A 26,393-nucleotide genomic window follows, 5' to 3' on the forward strand; every position below is an offset into this window, starting at 1 on the left:
ACACGTAAAAATTATAGAACAAATTAGAGACCGCAGAAAAAGTTACTAATTAATAAAAACGTCATAAAAATCAGTTTTCGTACGTTACACCATTTCTTTCGCGATGAAGTAATAAAATTATAGCTTTTTCATTTTTCAGACTATCGTTTTTTTTGTTTGCCTATTTTCTATCTGTTTTATTTAACGCTTGCGTTCTGTCTGAAATTAAATATATTCTCTATGGAGCTAATTACATCTCCATTAATCGTGAACAACGAGGTTGACATCGCAACAGCTAGCGTTAAATGATTTCCAATTCTGCAAATTAGAACGTAAAGTTTATGTAAATATTTTTCACGCGGGGCTCTGTTTGTCTAGTCTTCGTCCAGGCGGCCGCGCCAGTAAAAAATTCTTCGCGCTGTCAGAAGACTGACGTTTTCTGGCAGAATTGAGGCGCTCTAGGAGTGCCTATAGAGAGGAGCGCGACACACACGCACGCGGATCGAATGTGCCGGCGTGACGCGGTAAGGGAGCGGTGCGCGTACTCTCCCTGACAGTTTCGTGTCAACAAATGTCGCGGCCGAGGCGTCGCGCCCAGCCGAGTCGAGCAGAGCCAGCCTGCTTGATGCCTGCCTCTGCCAGCCAGCCAGCCAGCCAGCCAGCCAGAGCCATCAGCCCCGGCGAGATCTGCCGGCGCGTATTCGCGGAGTCGCGGCCGCGGCCAATCGCGGCGACGCGCGACGTCACCGCCGGCCAATCGGCGCGCGCCGCGGTGACGACGCGGGCTAAATATAGCCGGTATATATCTAGGCCGGTCGCGACCGCGAATTATCCACAGTCGCGCGCCGGCGGCCGACGGAGGAGGATAAGTGGATTATCGAACGGAGCGGATTTTAAGTGCGTGCGCAGTGCGCGAAGTGCGAACACACCGGGACGCCGGACACCGGGACGTTTCGAAGGTAGGAATCCGATACAGATGCGCCTTTCAAAATCGAAACGTCCGTCTCTTTCGTTTAAACCCAATAAGTTTCGCGTCGAAACAAACCGACCGCGAGAAGGTAGCTGCGGAAGGAAGGAAGGGAAGAAGGAGGTGCTCTCGCGTCAAATTCGAAGCACGTGTTCGCCATAATAACCATGAGCTCCGTTCGCAATAAACACGGCTCGTACGGCTATTCTCGAGCCGCGTCCGAGATCGGCGGACAGATCGCTGAATTGTTTCGCGACTTTTGGCCAGGCGTGGATTTCGGTCGAGTGCGCCGCCGAGCGCGGCGTGAAGTGCGCAACGTACGGCGCGGCGCGGCGCGGCGTGACGTTGCGCACGCGAGAAGATCGAAGTACGCGCGTTCGATAGCATCGCGTGATCTGTACTATCTGTGCGATTTAATCGCTTTCTCTGCATTTTTCTTGACTTTCTGACATTATCGAAAGCGCCGGTCTTCTTAACTTCGCATAGAAATAGATTATTTGATATAATGTATTACTTTAACAAACATTGTTTTATGTATACATATATAAAAACAATAAACACATATTAATTACGATATATTATTGCCGAAGGATTGTTTCCGCAAGAAAGCAAATAAATAAAGATCGCGACGTTAAATACGACAGGCGGATGCACGCAGCAGTTTCAAATTGGGCGCGAGATATCGAGATCGCGTTCGATATATCGAGGGTATTGCGTCACGGGGCCAAAGGGAGAGATTAGCGGCAGTACGCTTATGCCTTGACGTTACATCCGATAAGGTTATTACGTGTCGGATTGACATAATGCCCATGCGCCTAAGGCTTTGTAGTCACGCGTGATCTCCCGCGATCGTCGCGCGATCGATTTCTTCCCACGGAGTATTTTTTCCCCGATACGCGGGGTTCGCGCGTATGCACGTGAGATTCAAATCGCAGTGCCGGCCGCCGCCGATACTTCGAAGTTAGACGTCAGACCGATCGCGAGCGCGATTTGGATTGATTTACGTGGGTTTTATAGCCACGGGCTCGCAATTGCTCAAGGTCGCGACGCCACGAAGTAGAACTTCGCTGCCATCGTAGTTGCAATGTTGCCACGAGAGCTCGCGGTGGAATACATATCGCGCGTTAAACGCGCCTCGTGTGCACTCGCTCCTATTCGTTGAAAACATTTTAAGAACAAGAGAGAAGGAGAATTAAAAACTCGCTTGTTCCAAAAGCATGTTTTAGAGCTCTCAACTTTTTTGTCCAGAGAATCAAATTAAAATCTTCTGGGGAAGTATAATGACCGGGGGGCTAAGTTTTATTTTTGAAAATTATATGAAGACAAAAGATCTTTATTTTAAAATTCTTTGATCTTATAAAAATCCAACGTAGCGACAATCGAATCACAAACTCAAAGGCGCAACAATATAGATATATAATATGTCGTAATTTCTTGGTGGGTCAGATAAAATTTCACGGGGCCCGCGGACCATAGGTTGAGGACCCCTATTTTTGAGGCATTAATTCAAGCTATCTGCTAGTATTTTAAACATCTTATCTCACAATGTCATTCATTAATCATTACAATTGAAGAGTTATAACTGTTTCTCTTTCCGATTTTCAATTTTTGTTATTGGAGATTAACGGATGAAGTGAATTTCTCGCGATTATCTCAGAGAATGATTTCTGCACTCGTTTTACGAAGAATATTATTATTTGATATTTCTAACAATTAGATTACGATTACTACATTTTAGAATTATTTCACAGTATCTACATTCCTTGCCGCGTTTTATCTTTGTTTCATCTTTGCCCTATTTTATCTCATATTTATCTCTCAATGTCTCTGAACTTTCGAGCGAGTTTCTTTCCTCGAAACTGGTGTTCGCGAGAGAGAATAAAGTAAAGTGGGACGAGGCACTCCGCGCATTGTGCGCCTCTCTCATGAATATGAATGCGCAATCGTTCGTGTCTAAGCGCGTGTCTTTGAAGTTGGCTATCTATTATCGCGTTTACGAGTTACGGCGACTTGCAGCGCACGGACGAACGAGCGCGGGTTAGCAGCCGCCACGATTTGTGTGTAGTTAGCCCGGAATAAATTATTTCGGAATTTAGAACACGCGCCCGAAAATAATTTGTTTCCCAGAGAGCCGCCGACCTCTCGTTCGCGTGTTCCGTGTGACGTACCTTCGACATATCGACACCGCTCCTGACAAATCCCTCGATTTTGTAAACGTTCTTCTTCCTCCGCGATTTTGTCAGTAGAACAGCGATAACAAAAGGGTAAAATTAAAACGCGACGAATATTTAATCGGGCTAATCAATGCCATTCCTCGATTTTCTTTTTATCCAGAATCAAGCTGAAAGAGATAAAGAAAATAATAATTAATGAAACGTAATATTACCAATGTACAATATGCAATGTAATAATTACAAGACAATTAATATTTATTATAAGGTACAAAAATATAGTTATTAATGTAGGACGGCACGCGCATGATTATTCCTTGAGAAAGCATTGCTCGTTTTACGCATGTGTGCATATACCTGCATTACCTGCATATATATGTATACATGTATAAATAAGAAATTCTTATTCATTAAGAAATGATTATGAATACCATCTATACTTTTGCAAACTGAAGTTGATAGTTGTAGGTAATAAAAACGATAAAATTTGATGAGTTGTAAAAATTAGACAGTTCAGTCTATTATAGACTGAACTGTTGCTGCATTTCCTGTTTCTGAATTTCAAGTATGTATAATATATATATATATATATATATATATATATATATATATATATATATTATATGTATATGCACAGTGCATTGCACACGCACAATATTTTCCTCAGAGCAATGCGATAACATTATTGCACATCTTCCTTTCGATGAGATAAATGAACCAGGTATGAGATGGGATGGGCGTGTCGTGTAAAAACTATCGTTACTAAATTATATGATGGATAATAGAGTACCATTATACGTGCATACGATACTTGTGAGATTATCAGTTAAGATCGCGTGGGTGAGAGCGCTAAAAGAAAGGATTCTAAAAAGCGCTTTAAAAAAAGAACATTCAGTTAAAGAATTATTTTTTAAATATTATATGTGTGTGTGTGTGTGTGTATTTTTTTCTTTTTACATAAATTACAGAAAGTAGAAATCTAAACTAGGACAAGTAAATAGAAATTTATTTTAGGAAAACGATATAGATTTATATGATAATCTCGAGAATGCAAAAGGATGAGAGAAATTAATTATGTGTATATTAAATTTTTCTTGAAAAATATTCTTAAGTTTGTAACACCGAAAGAAATTATTATAAAAATTAAGAAAGAGTTACAATATTGATGAAAGTTAGCTAAACTTTCGCAGCGCATTTTTTTATCAGTCACACAAACAGTTATGGCATTAAATTGCACGTCTCCAATGTTTGCTTTCGCCGGCAAACTTCCTCCGGCGTTGATAACCTTTGCAGAATAATAATCTTATCTCGCGCATTTGCTATGCAAAGTTACGAAGGTAACCACCTCGATGCTATCTGCTCCATAATTATTGTTAGAAGGTTAAAGCCAACATGTGTGATGTGACAAACAAATTTCTTTAGTCATTTGAAGGAAATTCGAATTAATAATTATTTTTGAATTGAAATAAATATTAATTGTTCTCGAAATGTTGCACGATCTTTTTTTTATATAGTTTCGGTATCACGTTACTTGCGAATGAATGCCAACTTGGCGCTGACTGTAATAATCGTATTGATGTTGTAAACTAGTTATTTCATAACGATATTAAATAAGATTATCAAATTATGAAACATCTTTATCGCATTAAATGTAAACAAAAGATCTAATATATATCATAAATACAGTTTCACGTATAGATTAAATTTCGAATTAAATATATATGTGCGGAGTAATTTGAAATAATTCTTGAAGAATTACGAAAAATAATAATTAAGAAAAACAAATAAATGAATCCATTTGTCATTGGTCAAAAATTATCAATTTGCCGCATTAAAAATTTTTATTTAACTAATTCCCAATTTATAACTCCGCCAAAGTCTCAAGTCCAACTTAGGTGCGTGAACGGTTTTTTTATATGCTTGCATTTTTCAAGCTTAATCGGCGCTATCTAAAATTAACAATCGCGATTGTACGACACAATCGTCGCTATAAACGTTTTTGGGCTGGGCGATTCGTCTGTCATTTAATGATACGTATCTGTTGCTCGAAAACGAGTAATCTGAGCATTAAAAAACGTTGTTGAATGGGGAAACCCTTTCATGTGGAATGTGCTCCTCGGAACAGGCGGGAAAAGTTTTTTACCCCGTCTTATGCGAAGCGTGGATAATCATCGGGTAACTTAAATCACACGCTTCGCCTTCGCTAATGAATGGCTATTCTCTCTCGTACTCCGTAATTTTTGTCGCCTGAATAAGACGTTAGACATGCCATAAATGTGGATACACGAATATCTGTTTATTCTGGAGCGAGTCCCTTACGAACAGCATCATCGCAAACGAGTTGCGATAGGCAGCTATTTTCTGGCATTGTAGTTAGATAGAATTATATTTTTTATTTTAATATCACATATAGAGACGGCGCGCGTGTGCATATAATATAATTTTATACGACAATACATATATATTTTAGAATTTTTTTGATTTAATAACTTGAATTAATTTCGAGAAATACGTATTATATAGGCAAAAACTTGCTCCAGTTTCTTTTTTTTATTTTGATTCAAGATTATTCGTGTTGTGATCTTTGATTTTGCAACAAATCCGGACTTACGTGAAATATACGAAATAAATTGATTACGTATTTATCGTTAAGCGTCGCAAATAAGATCGGTATCGCTTAATGGCTTATACGAATAATTCCGCTCGATAATATCGCTATCGTATAACAATATACGAATCGATATGTTTGCTTAACACAGCGGAGCCGTTTTTATCTGTACACGCATGTAAGGTAAATCTCCCTTCCTCACCCGGTATATCCTTTCTCGAAAGAGCCGTACTGTCATTTCTCTCTCCGCGTTGCGTTGTATATTTGCATTTTAAATTCAATCGCGAGACATTGACGCCCTTGAGCGGTAATGGACTCTTTCTTTCTCCCCTTACTCCCTTTCTGTCCTCTCCCCCCTCTCATCTCTGTCCGTATCTCATTTCCTCTCTCTTTCTCTACTCGCAAATCCACAGTTATATCATCTCTCAGCTTTGCTGGTAAGCCGAGTAGCTCATCGTTGATAAATCGGTTGCCCCGTCTTTATTCCTTACTTTTTTTCTTAGTATGCGCTGCGCGACTGTAAATTTAGCTCTAACCCGCTTTTTAACGGCATGGCGCGAGCGATCGACACGCGGAAAAAAATATACAGGACAGTTTGAGGGATTAAGAAATACGTGATGTTCGCAAATCTTTCGTGCCTTCCGTCTTTCGTTAATTTTTCGATAAATTTTCGGAAAATAAGTAAGTCGGAAAGAATTTATGTCTAGTGAAAAATTAGAAAATTCTGTTTGTAACAACAATTTTGAGGAAGAGGAAAAAATTTTATATTATGTTATCTTTGTTTTTTATGAATTTTTTTATTATTTATTGTAATAAAAATTTTTATGTGCATTTAAAAAAAAGCGCGTGATTATAGATATCAAATTTAAATAGCACGATGTCTATCTCTCTATAATTTAAATAACCATATCTAACTTATAAGATATAAAAATAGATATAACTTCGCGTATCTACATACATATAGATTATTTATTTAAAATTTAATTTTCTTATATATTTTACTTCAAATTTTCCCAATTTCTCAACTTACCTTTATTTAAAATTCTGCAGCCTTGCTTTTTATTTATTATTTATTTTTACTTTATCTCTCAATATTTGTCGAGAATCGTCGAGTTTAGCGTATAAACGCGATTGCATTTAATTAGAAATATAATTGCAAATTGGAAGTGCATTCCGATAGTTTTGCTATTAACTATAAGAATTTCATAGAGCCGTAAAAATGCTGTTAAGCTTTACGATTCTTTGAAAATCCATAAAATCTAGCTCTCCCGTGTTCCTTAGAGCTGAGTTATCTCACAAATTCGCGCCCGTATACCAGTTCCTTGTGAAGAGGGCGAAAGATGCGGGCTTGGGGGAGGCCTCGATCCCCATCATTAATCGTTCGTCTCCATTAAGGTTTTGTCTCTCACTTTCCTCGAAACGCCAGCGGCAAGCGGTCTCTCGATCTGGAATCGTCGTCGATATATCAGGACCAGCAAGAGCGGTTCGCAATTGTGATTAATCATCTTGTAATTTGCAGAATAATCTTAACGGCGTACATAGCAGAAGCTCGATTATTCGAGCGTTATTTAACGAATGTTTGATTATTCTCGAGCGGGTGTAAATTGCTCGATTATGTACGAATAACGATGTTCCATAAAGACATTAATGGAGCGTTTAGATAACGTTCCAATAATCAAGACTCTGCTATAAATCTGTGTTTAAAGCGATCAGAAAAAAAAACATCGAAGCGCAAAATGTGTTCCTCGTGTGTTGGCGGATTATTCGATTTGCCGATCGAAAAACACCACGCCTGCATTCACCTGCGCCACTTTCCACCCACGCAATGTTCCCGAATCGCTTCATTTTCGCCTTTGCGCATATAAGGGAGCCCGATATCGTACCCATGGCGACTGCCATTTTCTTTCAGCCCTTTTAAAAAAATCCTTTACGTCGCCGTACGATGCGTGTTGAACCATGCGAGCCTCGTCCAATGAATAAAATTTTAATAATATCTGCTCTCCTGTTTTATGCGCATCTTCGAGAAAGAATAAAATCCTATTTTTATCGCGCACTTAAAAAATTATATTCTTATTTGGACGTAAAAGTGCACAGTTTAAGACTTATATGATACTATTTATATCGCTATTAATTTTGACCACACAGAATATATAAATCCAAAATCTATTATATAAATGATGATATTTATTTTATAATACACATTTAATAGATTAGCGATAAAATTGAAAAACGGGTGAAGGACACGTCGCGCAAGAAATCAGTGAAAATCACTGAAAGCTTCTCGCTATAAAAAGATTTTACGAACGTGCGTGCGCACTCACAATGCCACTTGCCGCAGTGTAAACTCGTTTTAGTAATTTTTCTGGTGATCTTTCGGTCAGCTGAAGAAGAGTTTAAGTGTTCAAGCAAAGAAAGTGTCATTTTACACGATAATAATTAGCGACAGCGATACCGCGTTGCGAAAACGGATGTTAAAGGACTTAAATCATTTGCATATACATATAGTAATCTTGTCATATTCGATACGGAAGAAATGTCAGGTATTTATATAACGGACGGCCTGCATATTCAACCGCGATATTCAGGATATTCTGTCTCGGATAAGGTCAAAATAAAATTCTGCCGCGGATGATAGATCATCTAGAATGGGTTTATAGGCGAGACACGCGCGCGCCCGGTTATAAGGACGCAAGGACGCGCGCACGTATATACACACAGGCGCGAGACGTGCGCAGGACGACATGTACACATGTTTGTCGTTCGCGGACAGGAAGCATAAATTTTCGACGTGAACTTTAAACACAGTTGCGCGAGAGGACACAGCAACAATAATGTGCGTGCGTGCGTGCGTGCGTGCGTGCGTGCGTGCGTGCGTGCGTGCGTGCGTGCGTGCTACGTTTCCTACGTTCCTAATAGCTTCGTAAAAATAAAGGATCTGCGTGAGCCTGCGAGCCGATACGCGGTGAGCAAAGAAATAAAATTTCAATGTTTGTCGTTCGTAAAACTGACTTATTCTAAGTCTGGCTTTTTGACGATCTATAATTCACGACGGAGCTGTGTGCAGCTCGGAATATAGAAATACGTAGAGTATATTAGAGTGTAAATTCATATGTCGCGAATTCTGTTATTAATTTTGCGATAAATTTTAGATATAATGGACTTTAAAGTGGATTTTGAAGACTTTGAAGCCTCGGAGTAGCTTCCATCATTTTCATTTTCTTAAATAAACATCAGTCAAGCTATGGCGTAAAGTTAAAAAGATTTAACTTTTATAATTGTAATAATTCAGATTTAGTCTTTTTCTCATTTTTTTTTCTTTTTGTTTGCAATATATTCACAAATTGCTACTTGTAGGCATTTTACCGCGGACGAGACAAAAGTTAGTGGTTTTTCAAGGTAAACTCCTCGCTTATTAAAATTGAATTAAGCACAATCTAAATTCACTAAGTGCAGAAATGCCACGGGTTTACGGGTGTCGCGTCACGGTTCGCGACGCCGCGCCGGTGAAAAGGACAGAAAAAGGACGGTAATTCGCCATAATTAAAGCGGTATATAATTGGGATGGATAGCGTCGCGCCGCCGCGTCCCTCGTCTCGTGTCAGGCCTTTGTGTGTTTGCTCTCTACTCCTCTTCGTCCCATTTGGAGAGGCGCGAGGCGGAGCGAAAATAATCATGTCTTTTTTAAAGCGCAACATGAATTCTGTTTAATTGTGCGCGTTGCTAATTTTTGCCGGCTTTTCGCACATCGTGTCGGACGTTAAAAAAACAAGACTGAAAAAATGTTAATGCTCGTTTTCTACTTTATAATCGTGTTTTCCGCTGGAAGATAAATTATATGATTTCCGAGGAAAAGTTAAATTAAATTTCCTGTTCGATTGTTAATTTCAATGTCGGTTCAACTTCAATGGAATCATAATTCAAAGTCTATTCCCTTGCGCATTCGCGTGCGCTCCCGACGCGATGTCGCGACATCGAAAGGTCCCGCGCTTGCACGTGTTGCAATCGCGAATTTTCGAGCTGCGCGCGCGGCATAATTCTGAAAAGAATCGCCTATCTCTCGAAACGGGATTCGTATTTTTAGAAAGTACTCTTTGCAGCATACCGGGTAAGAGTTCGCCTGTAATCCCCCGAGGGGAGAGACATTGACCTTTCGAACTCTTTTCTCTCGTTGAAATTCTTGCGCGAGCATATTGTATATTGTTCTCTTCGACTGGCTCGTGCTTTATCATGCACTTTTCCCAACCGCAAGATGAGAAACCATGGCACGCGCTTATCGCTGCCACCTTACAATTAACGACAGAAGCCACAGATCTTCGACGATTATTACATCGCTATATTCAATATTGATATATCTCGTTAAAAATATCTTTGCAATATTAATTTGTTTTTATATATATATATATATATATATATATATATATATATAGTTTTGTCTTTACTTTATTTTTTATTTTCTTTTATTTACTTCCATATATATATTTTTACATTATTTTTCATTATCTTTTTTATATTACCTATATAATTACTCTTCCGTTTTATCTTTTACTGAGTTTTCACTTAATTGTATTAATGTATACTTAATTGTAACTGAAGAATTGTTTTACCGTTGATATAAAAGTAATAATAATAATTATACGACAATGATTTCCGTCTGTTGTAAATCGACAAGATTTTAGGGAACTTTATATATTTCTTGTGGGCTTTCACATACGATGACACATACTTATCGCACGATAAAACTTCCGGGACATTATGTCGATCGATCATGTGGCACGTGTGTAAAATACAGTTTGTTCGCTCGTATATGAGGGAATAGTCTATTCTATAAATCTATATCATCTTAATCTTTTCATCTCCGCCATAAATCAAGCGAATATCCGTGTTCATTTGCCAGCAAATTTTTAACAATTTTAATCTATTCCTTCTGTTTTTTTTTTAATTTATTTTTATAACATAAAAGTCGTATCTATTTCTAAAAACTACTTTGTTCTGAATTATATTGTTATACGTATTTATAATATAACTATATTTTCGTTGTTTTATTTTCTTTAAAAATAAAGTTTGAGGTGATCTAATAAATTTTCTTATTATTTTTTTCGCCGTTTTAGCAACTTTATGGATATTCCGGCGGATTTTTAGCATTCTGGAGGTGGCGAAGCTGCCTGTCTCGTAGCGAGGACAAAGTCTCCATTGTGGGACTGTCGATTTTTGCGTATTCATTTTTGGGTAGAGATCTCTAAAACAGGCGGCACAGGCGGAAATTTGCCGTAGCCCACATCCGCGTTTTTTACACGAAAGAGGCAAAAAGATGTTAGTCGTCGTCGTAAATTGACGCTCGTAAAACCGTTCGACTTTAATGCGGCTTTCATGGGATTTCGACGTGTAGTCCAATTCGCCTCCTCCGCAAGAAGATTTTGCTATTTTCTTTTATTCTTTTGACGTTGCTTCAACAGTTCGATATATATATATATATATATATATATATAATTTTTAGTTATTCACAAAATTTATCGACGGGGTTTTTTTTAGAACAAAATATTCCATGTAAGAAAGAATTTTCTGTAAAATCTGTACAAAAATAAGAGGTAGAGAAGAGAGCGATTATGTAAAAGCAAATCTTTATATAAATCACGTATATTGTTAGAAGGATGTAAATAATAATTTATTTTTTAAATAATGCGTTTAAAAATAATTTTTAAAATCTTTGTTACGCGTATTAATTTATTTTCTCTTTAAGCTTTTTTTTTTCATTTTTTTATTGATTAAATTGCGAATTTTCTTGACGTGGTGGATATAACATCTTTAATTTAAGAATATTCTTGTCTTCCTAAATCACATAAATTTATGAATATTGTACATATATGTATGTATAGCAGACGCGAAACGTAATGATACTCTTGAATCGCGCGTCAATCGGTTCACTAACCTCCGCCATCCAAAATATGCGGTCGGTTCCGCGTTCTATATCGCGATATGTAATTATTCTGAAGTCTGCACTCGAGATCACATGCGTTACACGCGGTACTATCTTGTCGGAATTAGGCCGCCCACGTTCGCTCGTCGTCGACACGTCAAAAAAGCGCTATAAAAGCTTTCGGTGGCCAGATGGGCACCGGTTGCGCAAGCTCCCTCTCTCCCTCTCTCTCTCTTTCTCCCTTTCTCTCTCTTTCTTTCTCTCTCTCCTTGTCCTTCTTCTTCATTTTTTGTCGCGATCTATCTTCCTGCTTCTACGAGAAATGCGAAAGCGATTTTGATTTGCGACATACGCATATTCCATCATTAAAAAAAGTAATATTTCTATATATAATACAAAGTACTTTTTATAACAAGACACAGATAGAATATTTTTATCTAAATCCGAGAGAAGAATAGAAGAGAAATAAGAGGTAATTTTACATCGTGTACGGAATTTGGAGTTATTAGAAATGTGAAACACATATGTTCTTTCGAGAAGCTCTCTTCCAAATGTCTCTCTCTTTCCTCCCTTCCCTCCTCTCTCTCTCTCTCTCTCTCTCTCTCTCTCTTTCTTTAGGGAAAGATTAATTATCATCTACTCAATATACGTAAGGAGGGGAAGGATGCTGGGATCGAGATCGAGCAATGCAGAGGGATTCCGAGAATTAGATACCGGCTGCTTCCTAGAAACGAGGCAAGACGCAACACATGCCGTATAATATATGTGCATATATATATATATGTTATTTTTTTTATAAATATAACATGAAGAAGTCTATTTATAAAAAACTATCCATTGATATCAGATTAATCCTCAAGAGATATTTAAGAGAGAAACGATGTTTGATTTCGCGAGTATTGTTTGGAATGGCCATTTCTTTTGTCCTTACTGATTGTGAGAAGAAATTAAATTTATTTTTATAGAAAGTTTAATTAACTTACACACACACACACACACACACACACACACACACACACACACACACACACACACACACACACACACACACACACACACACACACACACACACACACACACACACACACACACACACACGTGTGTATGTGTAAGTTAATTGAACTTTCTATAAAAATAAATTTAATTTAATTATATATAAAATTTAATTTTTTATATATATAATATTTATGAGAAATATATATATTTATACAGAAAAAGATATAAGAAGTATGTAAATTTGGTGGACTAAACATATGTATTATTTCAATTTTTTGTCTAGTTTTGAAAAGTTCTCGAATACATGATATAACTATATGATAATTATGAAGTTAATATGCAGAAATAAATTAAACGATATGCATATATTTATGCTTAAACCGTAAAGAATATTATAAAGAAGATTTTTTGACTTTTAGATTTGTTTTTTTTTAATTCGATAATATAATTTTTTTTAACTTAAAATGATGTATTCTTGTCCTTCTGGGTTGAACAAATTTCGTGCACTGTGTTTCGGAGAAAGATCTTAGGTAGAGAAAATCGGTCGAATACCGGCGAATCTGAATGTGCCATACGTCAAAATCAAACGATTCCTATTTATAAGTTTAACGGCGCGGTAAGCCAGCGGTGGCTTCGATCGGACACCTGTTCTCATTCAAACAAACGTGAATTATTATTTCAAACTGCAACGCTGCCAGTAAACCGCCAGAGATCTCCGCTTGCGATTTTGGGAGTAACTTACCATCTTGTATCGTCTTTCAACCTAGCTACGACAAAATCTATACGAATATTAAAGAAGAATGCTATAAGATTTTGTAATGCGCGTTCAATTTAATTTACGACTAAAATAAATAATATTTTGCTAAAAATATCATTTAATCGTTAAGTTACGCAAAGCCACTTTTATTGTTTAACTCTCTTTTTTTTTATATTCCATAAAACTTTTTTTATAATATTTTACTTTAAAATTTTCGTATCAAATGAATATATTAAGAGCTAAATTCTTGTATATAGAATTTACGAATAAAAATTAAAATACTTAATATATTTACAAATATGTGGAATATATTTCTAAGACATAATTTCAAAAAGTTCGAAGATTAAAAATCAAGGTCTATTTATTCTTGTTCTTTTTAAGTTTTGAAATCAAAATGCAACTGGTAAAATGTCTGACTTGACCGCCATTAAAAATGAAAAGAGAAAACACACAAGCGTGTGTGTTTGCTCAAGTTCTCTTGCGTTTCGAGCGCATCCCACGTCTTCCACCTCGGCACATATAGGTCACTGGGTGCCGGAGAGGACCCTTTGTCACGCGCGCGCATGTGGGCCCCGAAAGATCTCAGGCCTGAGGAAGTCGATGTTTCTTCTTTTACGTTCTCTTCTTTTTGCTCGCGAGCAGAAGAAACGGGCGGAGGAGGAAGAGGAGGAGGAAGAACCGGAGTGGAAGGTTGAGAAGGAGGAGGAGTTGCAAGGGCATTAGGCCCCCCCGAATACGGAACGATAAAATTCTTACGAAACACCCGCATGTGCAGACAGCGAAAGGGAAAAGCGGTCCTCCTCCTCCTCTGCGATTAAGCAACTCCGCGACTATAGCTGGAGAATTTGATGTCTCCAGTTAAAAAAACATTTAATCGTCGAAAACACGTGGCATTCGCCATTGATCGTATAAATGTCTTTTTAATATCCTATGTTTCTATTTCTTGCTAAAGTGTCATTTCTTCGAAGATGTAAATTCTTATTCAAGTGCTGATTCTTAATTAACTTACAATATTCTATAGTTTCCTCTAATTGTATTGTTTCACTCTTATTGATTTTGAATTAATGGATGTAAAGCTCAAACGGATTTACAATATCCTGTATTAATATTGAATGTGCTTGTTCAAATAAATGCGAGAAGAGTGAAATAGCGACCGGCCGGAAGTTGCGAATTCTCTCCGAGAGGATTGTCAGCGAGCGAACGCGGTGATGAGCCATGTCGCGAGATCTCGACGCGTTTGCGCTTCGGAGAAAATATGTATCTTAATGCTATCTTTATAATGATTTATTCACGGAGATAAAACAGCGCTACGAGTGCCGGCGCGATTGAGAGGAATGTAGTGAATTGAGGTCGAAGCGAAGTGGAAGACGCGAGATGCGCGAGATGTAAGAGTGTCAGCATCTTCGAGAGCTCGAAGATGCTGAGGAGCGACACGTATGTAAGCATTAATTGAATCGCGTTACGTAATTCAACGAGAGATTTCGATAAAATACGTTTCCTAATATACAAAAAGATCATAGACAATTCTTTTTTTTCGGCTGTAGAAAATTTTCTACAATCCGGGGCATAATCGAGCGAGACATACATCTTTTAAAATACTTTTTTACTGTAACAGAGCTTGACTTGTCAAGAGAGTTGAACGCGATATGGAATAAAATTTCGAGACAACATGTAATCGATACGTACAGATCAATACTCGACGGATATACAAATTGGATTTAAATTTATTCATGATCAATACCTATATACTCTGTACAAAGTCGCTGATCACGATTCATTACCACTATCTGATAGGGTAACGTTAATCGATGATTTATAAGATACGAAAGACCGTGAAAGTGACAGAGCGACGAGTTGTTGTTAAATATGAAAGTTGATAGTAATTGAAATAAATTTCTCGAGTTGGAACGCAACTGGTATGTATGCAAAATATCTTCGTAATTATGACAGTAAAACGAGATATAATAAAACTTTCTTTTTATTAATATTTATTTACAATTTACATTTATCATATTTATATCTAATTATATGTATTTTATCATGCGCGATTTTATAATATAATATATAATTATAGCTATATCTACATATTAATGTTGACATTTAAAGTTAATTTATTTAGAGATATTTTAAATTCTTTATTTTGGAATGATCTAAATTTACTGGTAAAGACGCTACGATTTTTCTACGCATTTTTCCGGCGTTACGTAATCCTGTCATCAGTAGTCCGCGCTCGTAAAAATATTGAAGTATAATGAATGCCCGGTGTATCCGGTGCGTAAAAAAATGTGCGAGAAAATTCGTCGTGGGTGGGCCACAAGCAAGCAAGCCGGTGAGCAAGAACTAAAAGGTTGTCAATCCCTGTCAAGAGTAATTTTGATAGACGCGTCCACCGGAGATCGGCCAAACGCAACCAGACAGATATAATCAGTCAATTTTTCAACGCCTAATCGCGGCTGAAAACGCGGCGTCGAAAGAGAAACGGTGTAAAGAAATTCTTGAATTTGATCGAGAAAAAAATAAAATGTAGTTTGTCGATAAGACACTCTGATTTTTCTGTGCAATTTGAAAAGCATGTGTTACGTAATCCTTATACGAATGATTTGCGCACAAGATATTGAAGTATAATAAAGACTCGGAACATTAGACGTGCAGTTTTCCGCCCGGCTACTTTACATGCTCGACCACGCTTACTAAATACGAAGTATAATAAATATTCATATTATCATAAGTGTAATAAATATTCATATTTATTATACTCTTATAATTCATAAATATTTAAATCACTCATATAATTCACAATTTATAATTTTCATATAAATTATTATGTTCGTATGTATATAATATTATGTTGTGAATATTTATAATTTAATTTAAAAGCTATACGCTTCTGATAAAAAAAGGGAAACAAATAGGAGTGAAACGCTTATATCCAGTTTCGTGTTCTTATATACTTTTGTCTCAACATGAAAAAATTAATTATTTGATATTTGACGCATTAACTTTTTACATTGTAACAAACAAGCAAAAAGTGTGTCGAATATGAACAAATATTTTAATGTATTTAATTATTAATTTAAGATTATAACGTTTTAAAAAATGAATTGTGTGTAATACCTATTAAACGCAATTGGTGGAATTCTCACCGCTCGACACACACGCAAGATCGTCTTCCTGGTCATATCTCGTTATCGGCAATTCAATTGTACAGGTGCTGCCGAGTCGGCTCGGTCCGTAGGCGGGTGCATGTACATCGATCATTGATAGATCGCGAAGGTTGCGATGGCATCGATAAGAATCTGCCGTGATGCGGCTACGGTATTGATGTTCTACGGGAAAAAGCAAAGAGATACATATTTACGTGTGATTTTAGTATTTATATATAATATTTTTAAAATGTGACAGTTCAATAAATTTATGCTATGATATTTATATGAAAGGTATTAGGTATATGTTGTGTATATATCAAGAAAATCTTATTGTATTACGAAGATACTTTATTATATGTATATACATATATGTAATTCGAGATGTAATTGTGAAGAAGGTAGTTGCGTAATACAATTGGAACTTCTTAGAGCATATGTATAAGTATATATGTATATATACACCTCTAAATATACTTTATAATATAAAATATTTATAATATAATAAAAATGACACTTTCAATGCAAAACAAGCATGTGTTGCACATTTATCTATTGGCGCTTTTGTGTCACCGTGATTATGAAATAGTACGTACATGTGACGTGAATATTTTGATAAAATGCGCGAAGTAGACTCACGACTTTCCAGATAGTCGGATTATTCATTTTCGCGATAGTGCGCCAAACAAGAGTAACTATTGTACGATATATTTCACGCGACGCAATAACAGGCGTCAGTCTTTCTCGGGAATTCCGGAGACCGAAGCACGGAGCAAGCGATAGAGAGAACGACATCCTCGTTTGCGGTTTTCACAGGATAATTTATTTTAAGAGTTCGCACGGGTCTCCATGGATCTCGGCTTAATTATAGGCCACGTTGAAAGATCCAAAAATTATAGTCTCGCTTTGGTCCTTATGAATATACGTGTTTCGTTTTATGTGCAGTTGTTTCAATTCAATCTTCTGCGCTTTATCTGAATCGTAATAAACACAAGTATGTGCCAATTTGGCACTGCCAAATTGCCTTTATTACTATTACATTCTGATTTTTTATTCGTCAAATCAATATCTGTTTTTCTTTCTTGTGTTTATTTCAATCTCTTTCAATTTTCTTTATTACTCCAACTTATCAAAATTGCTACTGAAACTAATTTTAGAATCCAGCATCTTCGAAATGCCTAATTATATGTGTATATCTCCAGAACGCTTTCAGATTTAATTAATTTTAATCAAAATTATGAAAATATAATGACTCAAGAAGTAATTAATAAGCATAAGGCCGCCGAATGCATACATTTCAAAATTCTCAATTTTTAATTCTTTTCAAACTTTAATTTTCTGTAAATTTTTTTCATTTTTTTTTCGCTGAAGAGTTAATAAAATAAAAGCCAAGAATAAATTTCCTTTTTATCTTCGAAACATTCAATTAAGCTTAGCACGCTTTCAGGCTTAATTAGTTTCACGCGACGCCCTTTGGTTGGTATGTCCAGGTTAGATAAATGGTGAGAGCCCAGCGCAAGCCATGTACAATCTGAACGTGAACGTGAATCCCAGCCCGACCGGGGCCGCGGGTCTTCTCGGTGTCACGGCGGCGGCGGCCGAGGTCACGCCAAGGACACCGGAAATCGTAAATTCGCTGATCGCCATGACCAATCCCTTCGAGGGTTACGGCAGCGGCAACGAGAAGGGCATGCGGGACCGTACGGACTCGACCAGCAGCGGCGAACCGAGCCCGCCAAGCGTCCAGCACACCTGTAGTCAGCTTATCAAAGAAGGTAAATGAAGAATACATTCTCGACATTCATTACATCGTACTAATTGTTACATATATATGTGAATGTGTTCCAGTGAGTAAAATTTAATTGCGAAGAATTTCTATAAAATAAACTCGAGAAGTCGACTTTTCTTTTAAATAACAAAGATAAACGGACGAAAATCTTTAAATACACAATCGTGAGATTTTCACAGAATGTTAATTAAAAATTTAATGTATTGAAATATTTGTTACTCTTTTAAAAAGTTAAATAAAATAGTATATATACGTATGCATGTAGGATGTGTCGAATATTTTAGATTTACCTTGCATATTTATCAAGCAAATTAAAATTTGACCTAGTATCTAGCAAGAGTGACATATTTAATTATTTTTTTTTAAATCTGCTTCAAAAAAATTTTTACTCTTTTACTCTTGCTATTTATTTTTTTATGTGTATCTACTTTTGATAAATCTCGGAGCAAATATTAATTGCTTCATATTACTTATAAAGCACGCAAACGCGAGAAAAGTCTGAGCTAAAAAATCATAATGTACTTCTCTTTTTTTCCTCTTTAATCTTTTTGCCTTCACTATATGTACACAGCGCAACGCATTAAATGGCAAATCCTGTTCCTTTCAAATTACGGATTACGCAACATACGCACACACGCAATCACAAAGGAGGATGATCGTTATCGTAATTGCCTTTGCGGTTTTGTTCGCACCGGTGGCGCTGATCTGTTATACTAACTGCCAAATTAATTAATTGAAATTTTTTTAATTGACTTAACATGCAGAATAATGTAGAATACGTGGATGTGTGTAGAGTGAAGCGACACACAATCTATTATCTTTGATTGTGTGCCGCGATCGCTGACACAAATGATCCTTAATTATCGCGATTTAATCCCTCGAAGGTCACGAGAGTGTCCTTGTACCGCGAAGAAATATTAGCGATCACTGTCATTTTCTATGACATTATAATATACGTGCGTTGCAACACATTTTCGAGCTCCGGAAGTCTGTAATTTATTGTAGCATTAAGGAACACAGACGAAATAAAGAATTATATTCGCGCAATCTATTCGATCTTTTGATTTTGTATAATAAATATGATTCTCAAGTTATATATATATATATATATATATATATATATATATATTTTATACATTACAGTTAAAGTTCTCTTTATGGTTTCCAAAAAGGGGTAAAAGAGGAAAATAAATTGATGAAGTTAATCATTTACAACAAAAGTCATATAGAAAATCTCAGAAAATGCACTGTTACAAATTTTAGTAATTAAAAAAAAATTACAAACCAATTATTTTGATTGTCTTGATAGTTCCAGTGCTAGTACTTTCGATGATGCTAATAAAAAATCTTGCCATCTTTTAAAGTTAAAATTATATTGGAACTGAAATAAAAAATCAGAGTTAATTTAAACAAATTTTTTTATTTTATATTTTAATGTGAAATATTACGAGGAAAGGAACTCCTTCTTTTCATTACAGCGTCTAATTATTTTCTGGGTAATTTTAATGGATTCGCATTCTCCGCTTATAGCGAGAATGATGGCTATTTTGGCCTCGGTAATATACCTGGGAGCGAAATTAATCAATGGAAATTAATTAAACTCTCCTTTGGACAGGGCTGAAGTTAACGCTGCAGACGAAGAGGCGGGCGAACAGTAGTGGCGACGACAGCAAGAAAAAGACGAGGAAGGAGGACGGCAGCGGCGCCGACGACGAGGAAGAGGACGAGGCGAGCAACAACAACAACAAAGCTGGTGTAAGTAAATCTTTGCATTTCTTTACTAATTCTCCTTAGAATCAACTTCACGCAGTTTTTTTTCGAAAGCTTCTTGGTAAGAATTGTCACTTTTCATATTCATTCTTAACCCTTTGTACCTTTTGATTAATTCTTCAACTTGATTATATAAATGATATTAAGTATCACAAAAGTAAAGAATCATTAGTTAATAGCTTATCTCTTAGGAATCTTTAGAAAATAAAAATAATTTATAATTTCATTTATTTTGTAGAGGAATGCTATTAATATTAAAATTTCAAAATTTATAGCTTAATAAAATATTTAAAGTATTCAATAAAATAAAATTAATTTGGACTACAGAGGGTTAAAATTCCAGTTTCTGTATAGAAGATAATTTCTTTTTTTTTTTAGGATTTTTATGTATAGTTGATGATTTATAAACAATAAATGAAATTTTATGATTGCCTTTCTCTGAACTTTATTTCCCAGTCCCTTCCTTTATTAATTCCAATGTGAACATTCAGGGAGGAGTAATAAAGTAAAAAAGATGTTACGTTGCATTATATAATTTCTAATAGAAAATTAATAGATTATAATTTTGATATAAAATCAGGAGAAATTATATATAAAATTTCAACGACTTGGTAAAAAATTACTTGATATCTTTTTACTGCAAAAAGGAATCCCTGAATCTTTTCGGTAGTATTAATTTTCCAGAAAAGTGACAATTCTGCTCACAAAAACGAAACTGAAAAATATGCGAGCAAATTAAAAGCATAAGATATAAACAAACTCAAATTCCTATAAAAATCTTACGAAGAAAAACAAATTAACCGTCCAAATTTTTATTATTTCTTAAATTATAGATTACATATTTTACACTCACGTGTAAAAAGTCTCCAATTATTTTGATTTGATTGAGATAGTATTGTTGGATCTGTTCGTTTTAATTGCATTTTTTACACTATGTTTCTTTCTTACTTTCTTTCAAAAATCTAGATGTATATAATACTCGTTTTATTTTAATTTTTATTATTTAGATATATAATATATAAATTGATATAAATTGATCATCAAAAGAAATGTCACACATCGTTATTTTGAGTGAAAAAATCGAAAAAAATACAGTTAAAACGAGCAATTTAAGTGGTTGAATGAAACACGCGCGAATAAATATAGCGACTCGATTCCATCTTAGCAATTCTGGCAATAGCTTAGAGACTTGTTCCCAGACCAGACAACGAATCCTTTCGATTCTCCTTATGTCCTTGGCTGCCGTTGCGACTTAAACTCGCGTGCGCGAATAAATTAATTCCGACAGGCGCCGTGTGTCCAGCCATTTTGGCAGTTTCGGCATTCACGAATTTGCATGCCGCACATAGAATCGTTTGTTTACGGCACCGAAATGCAAGCTGCTAAAATTAGCGGACTCTTGAAAGCGCAAAGAAGTAACGCGCTTGCATTTTAATCGCTACGGATCACGTTTGTAATCGCGATTTAAAAAAAATATACATTTTTATTCTTTTAATATTTCCATTTCTATCTTCATGTCATGTTTTTGAGTAGATTTCACGCTGCTAACATTGCTATCCTAAATATAGGATAATGAATACCGTACGTGCAACTTCGTGATAAAATTTCACAACATATATTTCGTATTTTATTTTTGGAGTAACTCGTAAGTATATAATACCGAAATTTATTAATCTGTAAAGAACTGTATACATTGTGAACTTTACAAATAAATATTTTTAATCAAACATTAAATTTATCGTGATTGTTAAGAAACGTCAGGATATGTTTAAAAAAAAATGATATATAAATATAAATAAGATAAAAATATAAGTATAATAACATCGCGGCTTATATATAATTCGGAAGTGCATTATAACGTTATAACATGTACTCGCATATCTCCTTATCCAAAGATCATGCCGAACTCCATTCGAATCCGCCGTTGATTAACACCTCCTATGTCTATCCTCGCTAATTCTTGCTAATGCGCGTGAAAGTGCAACGAGCTGCAAACCATTAGAATCTGCTCTCAAACGATTTTGCCTATCGTTATTATTCAATGGACAAACGATGGATTTTTACATAAAATATATATTTGCGCGATTTTCATCGATCAAAATCACAAAAACCTCAAAATAGGAACTCAGATAGAATTCGCGTCTAGATTTTTTAACGGCGAGATTCGGAGAACACCCACGAAATTTCCCAACTCTTTTAAGAACTCCTTTTCACATCTCCAGGACATTAAAAGCTTCGCGAATTGTAAGAATACAAACAAATAAAATCTTTTAACGATAAAAATAAAGATTTCAGAAATCTTGCTTCTCTAAAAGAAAGTAGCCGGGAACGAGAGTACCCCTTCTTGTCTTTTGCAAATTGGAGAGAAGTTCAAAACTATTTCCTGTATAAACTCCTTTAAGGCCTCTTTTAAAGCCTCCGACATCTCGAAATCTCCGACATCTCAGGATCTCAACGGGATCTTCAAGGCCTAATTTTTACATCTCAAAGCCGGGATTTTCAAAAGTTCCAAACCCGAAGAACCGAAATAACCGCAATTTCCTAAAAACAATTGAAGATACCCAAGAAATTTCCTTATTCTCCCGAAAGGATATGGACATCAGGATAAAAAATGCGGAAATCCTTTGCTCGTTGCAGCTGACGCCGGAGGACGAGGAACGGCGCCGGCGGCGGCGCGAGCGCAACAAAATTGCGGCGACCAAGTGTCGGCTGAAGAAGCGCGAGAAAACGGTGATTCTCGTGCAGGAATCCGAAATCCTCGAGACCCAAAACCACGACCTGAAGTCCCAGATCCAAGAGTTGGAGACGCAGAGGCGCAGGCTGGTCGACATGCTGAGCCTCCACGGTCCTACCTGCTTGAAGGGCGTGGACACGACGTCGTTTCAGCAGTTCGCCGAGCCCCTTCATCTCCCCAGCTATCAGGACAATTTTGTGCCACAGCAACCCCCGCCGGCCCTAAATCAGCCGCAGAACTGCGTCACCGAGTATCCGGTGAAGGTCGAGGAGTACGAGACCGATTTCTACCGGCAGGTTAGCAGCCCCTTCGTGCCGACAACGTCGGACGCCGGTTGTACGGTTTAGCGAAACGGCGAAAATCGTTTTTCTTCGCCATCTCGAGGGAGGGAGGATCGTCGAGAAGCCCGGAGCGCGTGTATAATAAATATTAATTGAAGGTTCTTGGAGTATTAGAGACGGTCTCGCCAACATTAATTTAGTTTAGCCATACAGAACTTCAAAAAATATTTAATTGTAAGGCCAGTATTCATAGTCACTTCAGATCATCTTCAGATACTCCGTAGCTAATGAAACGAGTCGTACAGCATCTAAAGATAAACTTGAGACGATCTATATAAGATCTGACTATGAATACCGCTCTAAAAGATATCTGAGGAACATACTTTCATAAAATATATATATATATATATATATATATATTTTGTTCCACAGATAGATGATAATATTAACGAAGATTGAAAATTATATGGTGAATGTTAATTGTTGGTGAAAGTGACTCTCTTCGCGAATTCAATTTTAAAGATATTTTGTATAAAATTTCATTGAGAGCTATGAGAAAGTGTTTGAAAGAAATTTTAATATTTGATATTAATATCTATCAGAGTGTATATTTTATATTACATATTCTTATAGTTTGCATGTCAGAATTTTTTATTTCACATTTTATAAATTCTAGTTATTAATTAAGTAGAATATTATATACACACAAAAGTTTTATTTTTGAGTTATATTTTTCAATGAACAATATACTTTGCTCGTTGAAATGGTTGGCGTCAGGATGCCGATAACGGCAGGATTATAAGCATTCCATGTACAAGATATCGGAGAATTGAGAAAGTGATTTCGTTGATTATCTTTAATTCTTATCTCGTTAATTTTTTTTTTTTAATTCTTAACTTTTTAGTTTTTTAAACGAGCCGTCCGAGCTTCTCACCGTTCGTCTTTCCCGATCGTAAGTCCGTAGCTCGTAAGTCGATTATTATATCGTAAACGCGAACAATGATTTTTATCTTTCGTCTTCCTCTTCATCTGTCGATCTTTCCTCTCCCTTCTTTCTTGTTTCACCTTTTCCCTTTTTTTTTCTAACGAGCTCTTGTTATACTCGAAAAACGTTCGACGTAGAGAACGCTTGAAGACATTCCTTCGTAATAACCGTACTGTGACATTCTCTTATAAGGCCTTTAATTAATAATATAATCGATAATGTAAGATAAAGACGGACTGTCCAGCGATGCTCACTCCTTTGCAAGAATTATTGTTACTGTTATTTAGGATATCTGATAAAAATTATTAACTTGCTATATATCAATAGAACAATTTTTTCCGCGATAAAAAATATTACTAATTTTAATTATGTTAATTACACTATTTTTTTTTATTCTTTCGAAACTGATTTCAGTTTCGATATGTTTAATTAACTAAAAATAAATCGCTTTTCTATTAGCAATGAGACTTTGAAAGTCTCTCGGAAAGTCTGCTTCTATATTTTTCAGCGAGTTCGGACTCGAATACAATATCTTCTTTATTTCCTTTTTCATGCTCGTCGCGCCGATGAAAAAACTAGTGAGACGAGTGAGCATCGCTAAAAGATATTCCGTTGTTTAATAATAAGCGAAAATCGAGACACACCGCGTCGAATATTTGACGACAATTGGAGAGAATTATTTTCAAAGCGCTTTAAACTCACACTTGTCGAAAAAGCATGAAAAATTTTAAAACTCTCGAAATGGGATTTAATATTTGAAAAATTTGTTTGAGATTGGTTTCGAGATTCTAGAAAATTTCTATATCAATTCAATAGTAATGCGGGTAACTCCCATTTGAGAAAGGATTTTAAACGTTTTGGAAATAAGTTCTTTAATTTCGTGAAGCGCGTGTCTCTGATTTGCGACAGTGAGAAAGAAAGTACACGCGAGTGTACCCCGGTGTAGATAAGTCTGCTCTATCATTGATATTGATTATCAAGGAGTCGATAACATGCGTTCAGAGGATACTTATAATTATATGAGTAACGAGAATGATATTTAATATTATACATATATGTACGTACGCATATATTTTATACAAATGCATATTATATGTTATCTATATAATATACGTATATATTATTATATATTATATATATGTATATTTATACATGTAACATATACATGTATATAATATACAATGCGCGAACAATTGCATGAATAAGTGCACGCCATTAACAATTAATGAACACTTAATTACATGACGATTATTAAACATTAGATTCGTTGGAGAACCGAGAATTACGTGCCTAACGACATACCTCAATTTAGCTTCGTTTTATTCTCCCTCAGTGCGTTTGCAAATTGAGATTTTATTGCGGTTAAGATCTTGGATTTAGTTACCAATAATCATATGAAAACTTATGCAAATAGATAAAAACAGCACGGAAATGCCAAAGAAAACTGAGAAAGCACGATATAACGTATTTTTAATTCTCTATAATCATTGTTATACAAGTTTGACGAGCAAATTCTATATGTTGAAATTCAATTTTTTAGAATTACTTAATACTTTCAAAATAAAAAAAATAACAAGTTTTGATTTAAATATATTTTTCCTATAATTAGAAATTTATATCCAGTTTTCGTTTTGAAATAATTTTAAATCGTTTGAAAGATTCATCTTTATTTTATTTTTTAATTTAGCAAGCGCACTTTGGGCTACGCTTATAAGATGATTTCTCACGTAATCTATGGAAGTTAGTCTAATCGTTAGCGGAATGCGCTGTAATTATTTTAATTAACGAAGAAAAACGCTTATACAAATCCGCGGACTAAACGACTTTTCCTATTCGGAGTGTGTGTTGCTACAGATTGATAAAATAATTCTTGATAATAATACGAAACCCGAGAAACTTTTCCGCTGCTTCGCGAGCAAAGCAAAGCGGGACAAAGTCTTTCGTGTTTTTCCCTCTCTTTCCCTTCGATAGTATACGGAATTTACGAAATCATGTAAAATCCAAGTATGACTTTTTTAATCTATAAATCGCAGAGAGAGAGAGAGAGAGAGAGAGAGAGAGAGAGAGAGAGAGAGAGAAAGTATATGGCAGTCGTGCCAGTATCACACAACAGCGATACGTGAATGGTGCTAGAAATATTACCTTCTTTTTATAGAATTTTTATCAAGTTGCCAGAACAGAGTATTTAATAGTTTAATGTGCCCTTAGGGGGACAATAAACTTCTATCTATTTAATAGTTTAATGTGTATTTTTTTTTTAAATGTCAGATTGGAAGATATTTTATTTTGAAATTGGAA

General features: G+C 35.8%; 1 protein-coding gene across 3 annotated transcripts; it reads left to right on the forward strand.

Moving 5' to 3' along the window:
• The first annotated feature begins 782 nt into the window (after nucleotides 1–782).
• Nucleotides 783–26,332, forward strand: Atf3 (Activating transcription factor 3). Of its 3 annotated transcripts, XM_077405802.1 has the most exons (5): nucleotides 801–938; nucleotides 12,294–12,374; nucleotides 18,027–18,311; nucleotides 19,941–20,080; nucleotides 22,685–26,332. In XM_077405802.1, exons 3-5 carry the CDS (start codon nucleotides 18,059–18,061, stop codon nucleotides 23,174–23,176), a joined length of 885 nt encoding a protein of 294 aa, XP_077261928.1. In that variant the 5' UTR covers nucleotides 801–938; nucleotides 12,294–12,374; nucleotides 18,027–18,058; the 3' UTR covers nucleotides 23,177–26,332. The 3 variants fall into 3 exon arrangements, with proteins under 3 accessions (XP_077261927.1, XP_077261929.1, XP_077261928.1); XM_077405801.1 differs by lacking the exon at nucleotides 12,294–12,374 and having other exon boundaries at nucleotides 783–938; XM_077405803.1 differs by lacking the exon at nucleotides 12,294–12,374 and having other exon boundaries at nucleotides 783–938; nucleotides 22,733–26,332.
• The last annotated feature ends 61 nt before the right edge of the window (nucleotides 26,333–26,393 follow it).

This window comes from Temnothorax americanus, unplaced genomic scaffold, assembly GCF_048541705.1.
Source record: "Temnothorax americanus isolate GAGA-0224 unplaced genomic scaffold, ASM4854170v1 Scaffold2, whole genome shotgun sequence".
NCBI lineage: Eukaryota > Metazoa > Arthropoda > Insecta > Hymenoptera > Formicidae > Temnothorax > Temnothorax americanus.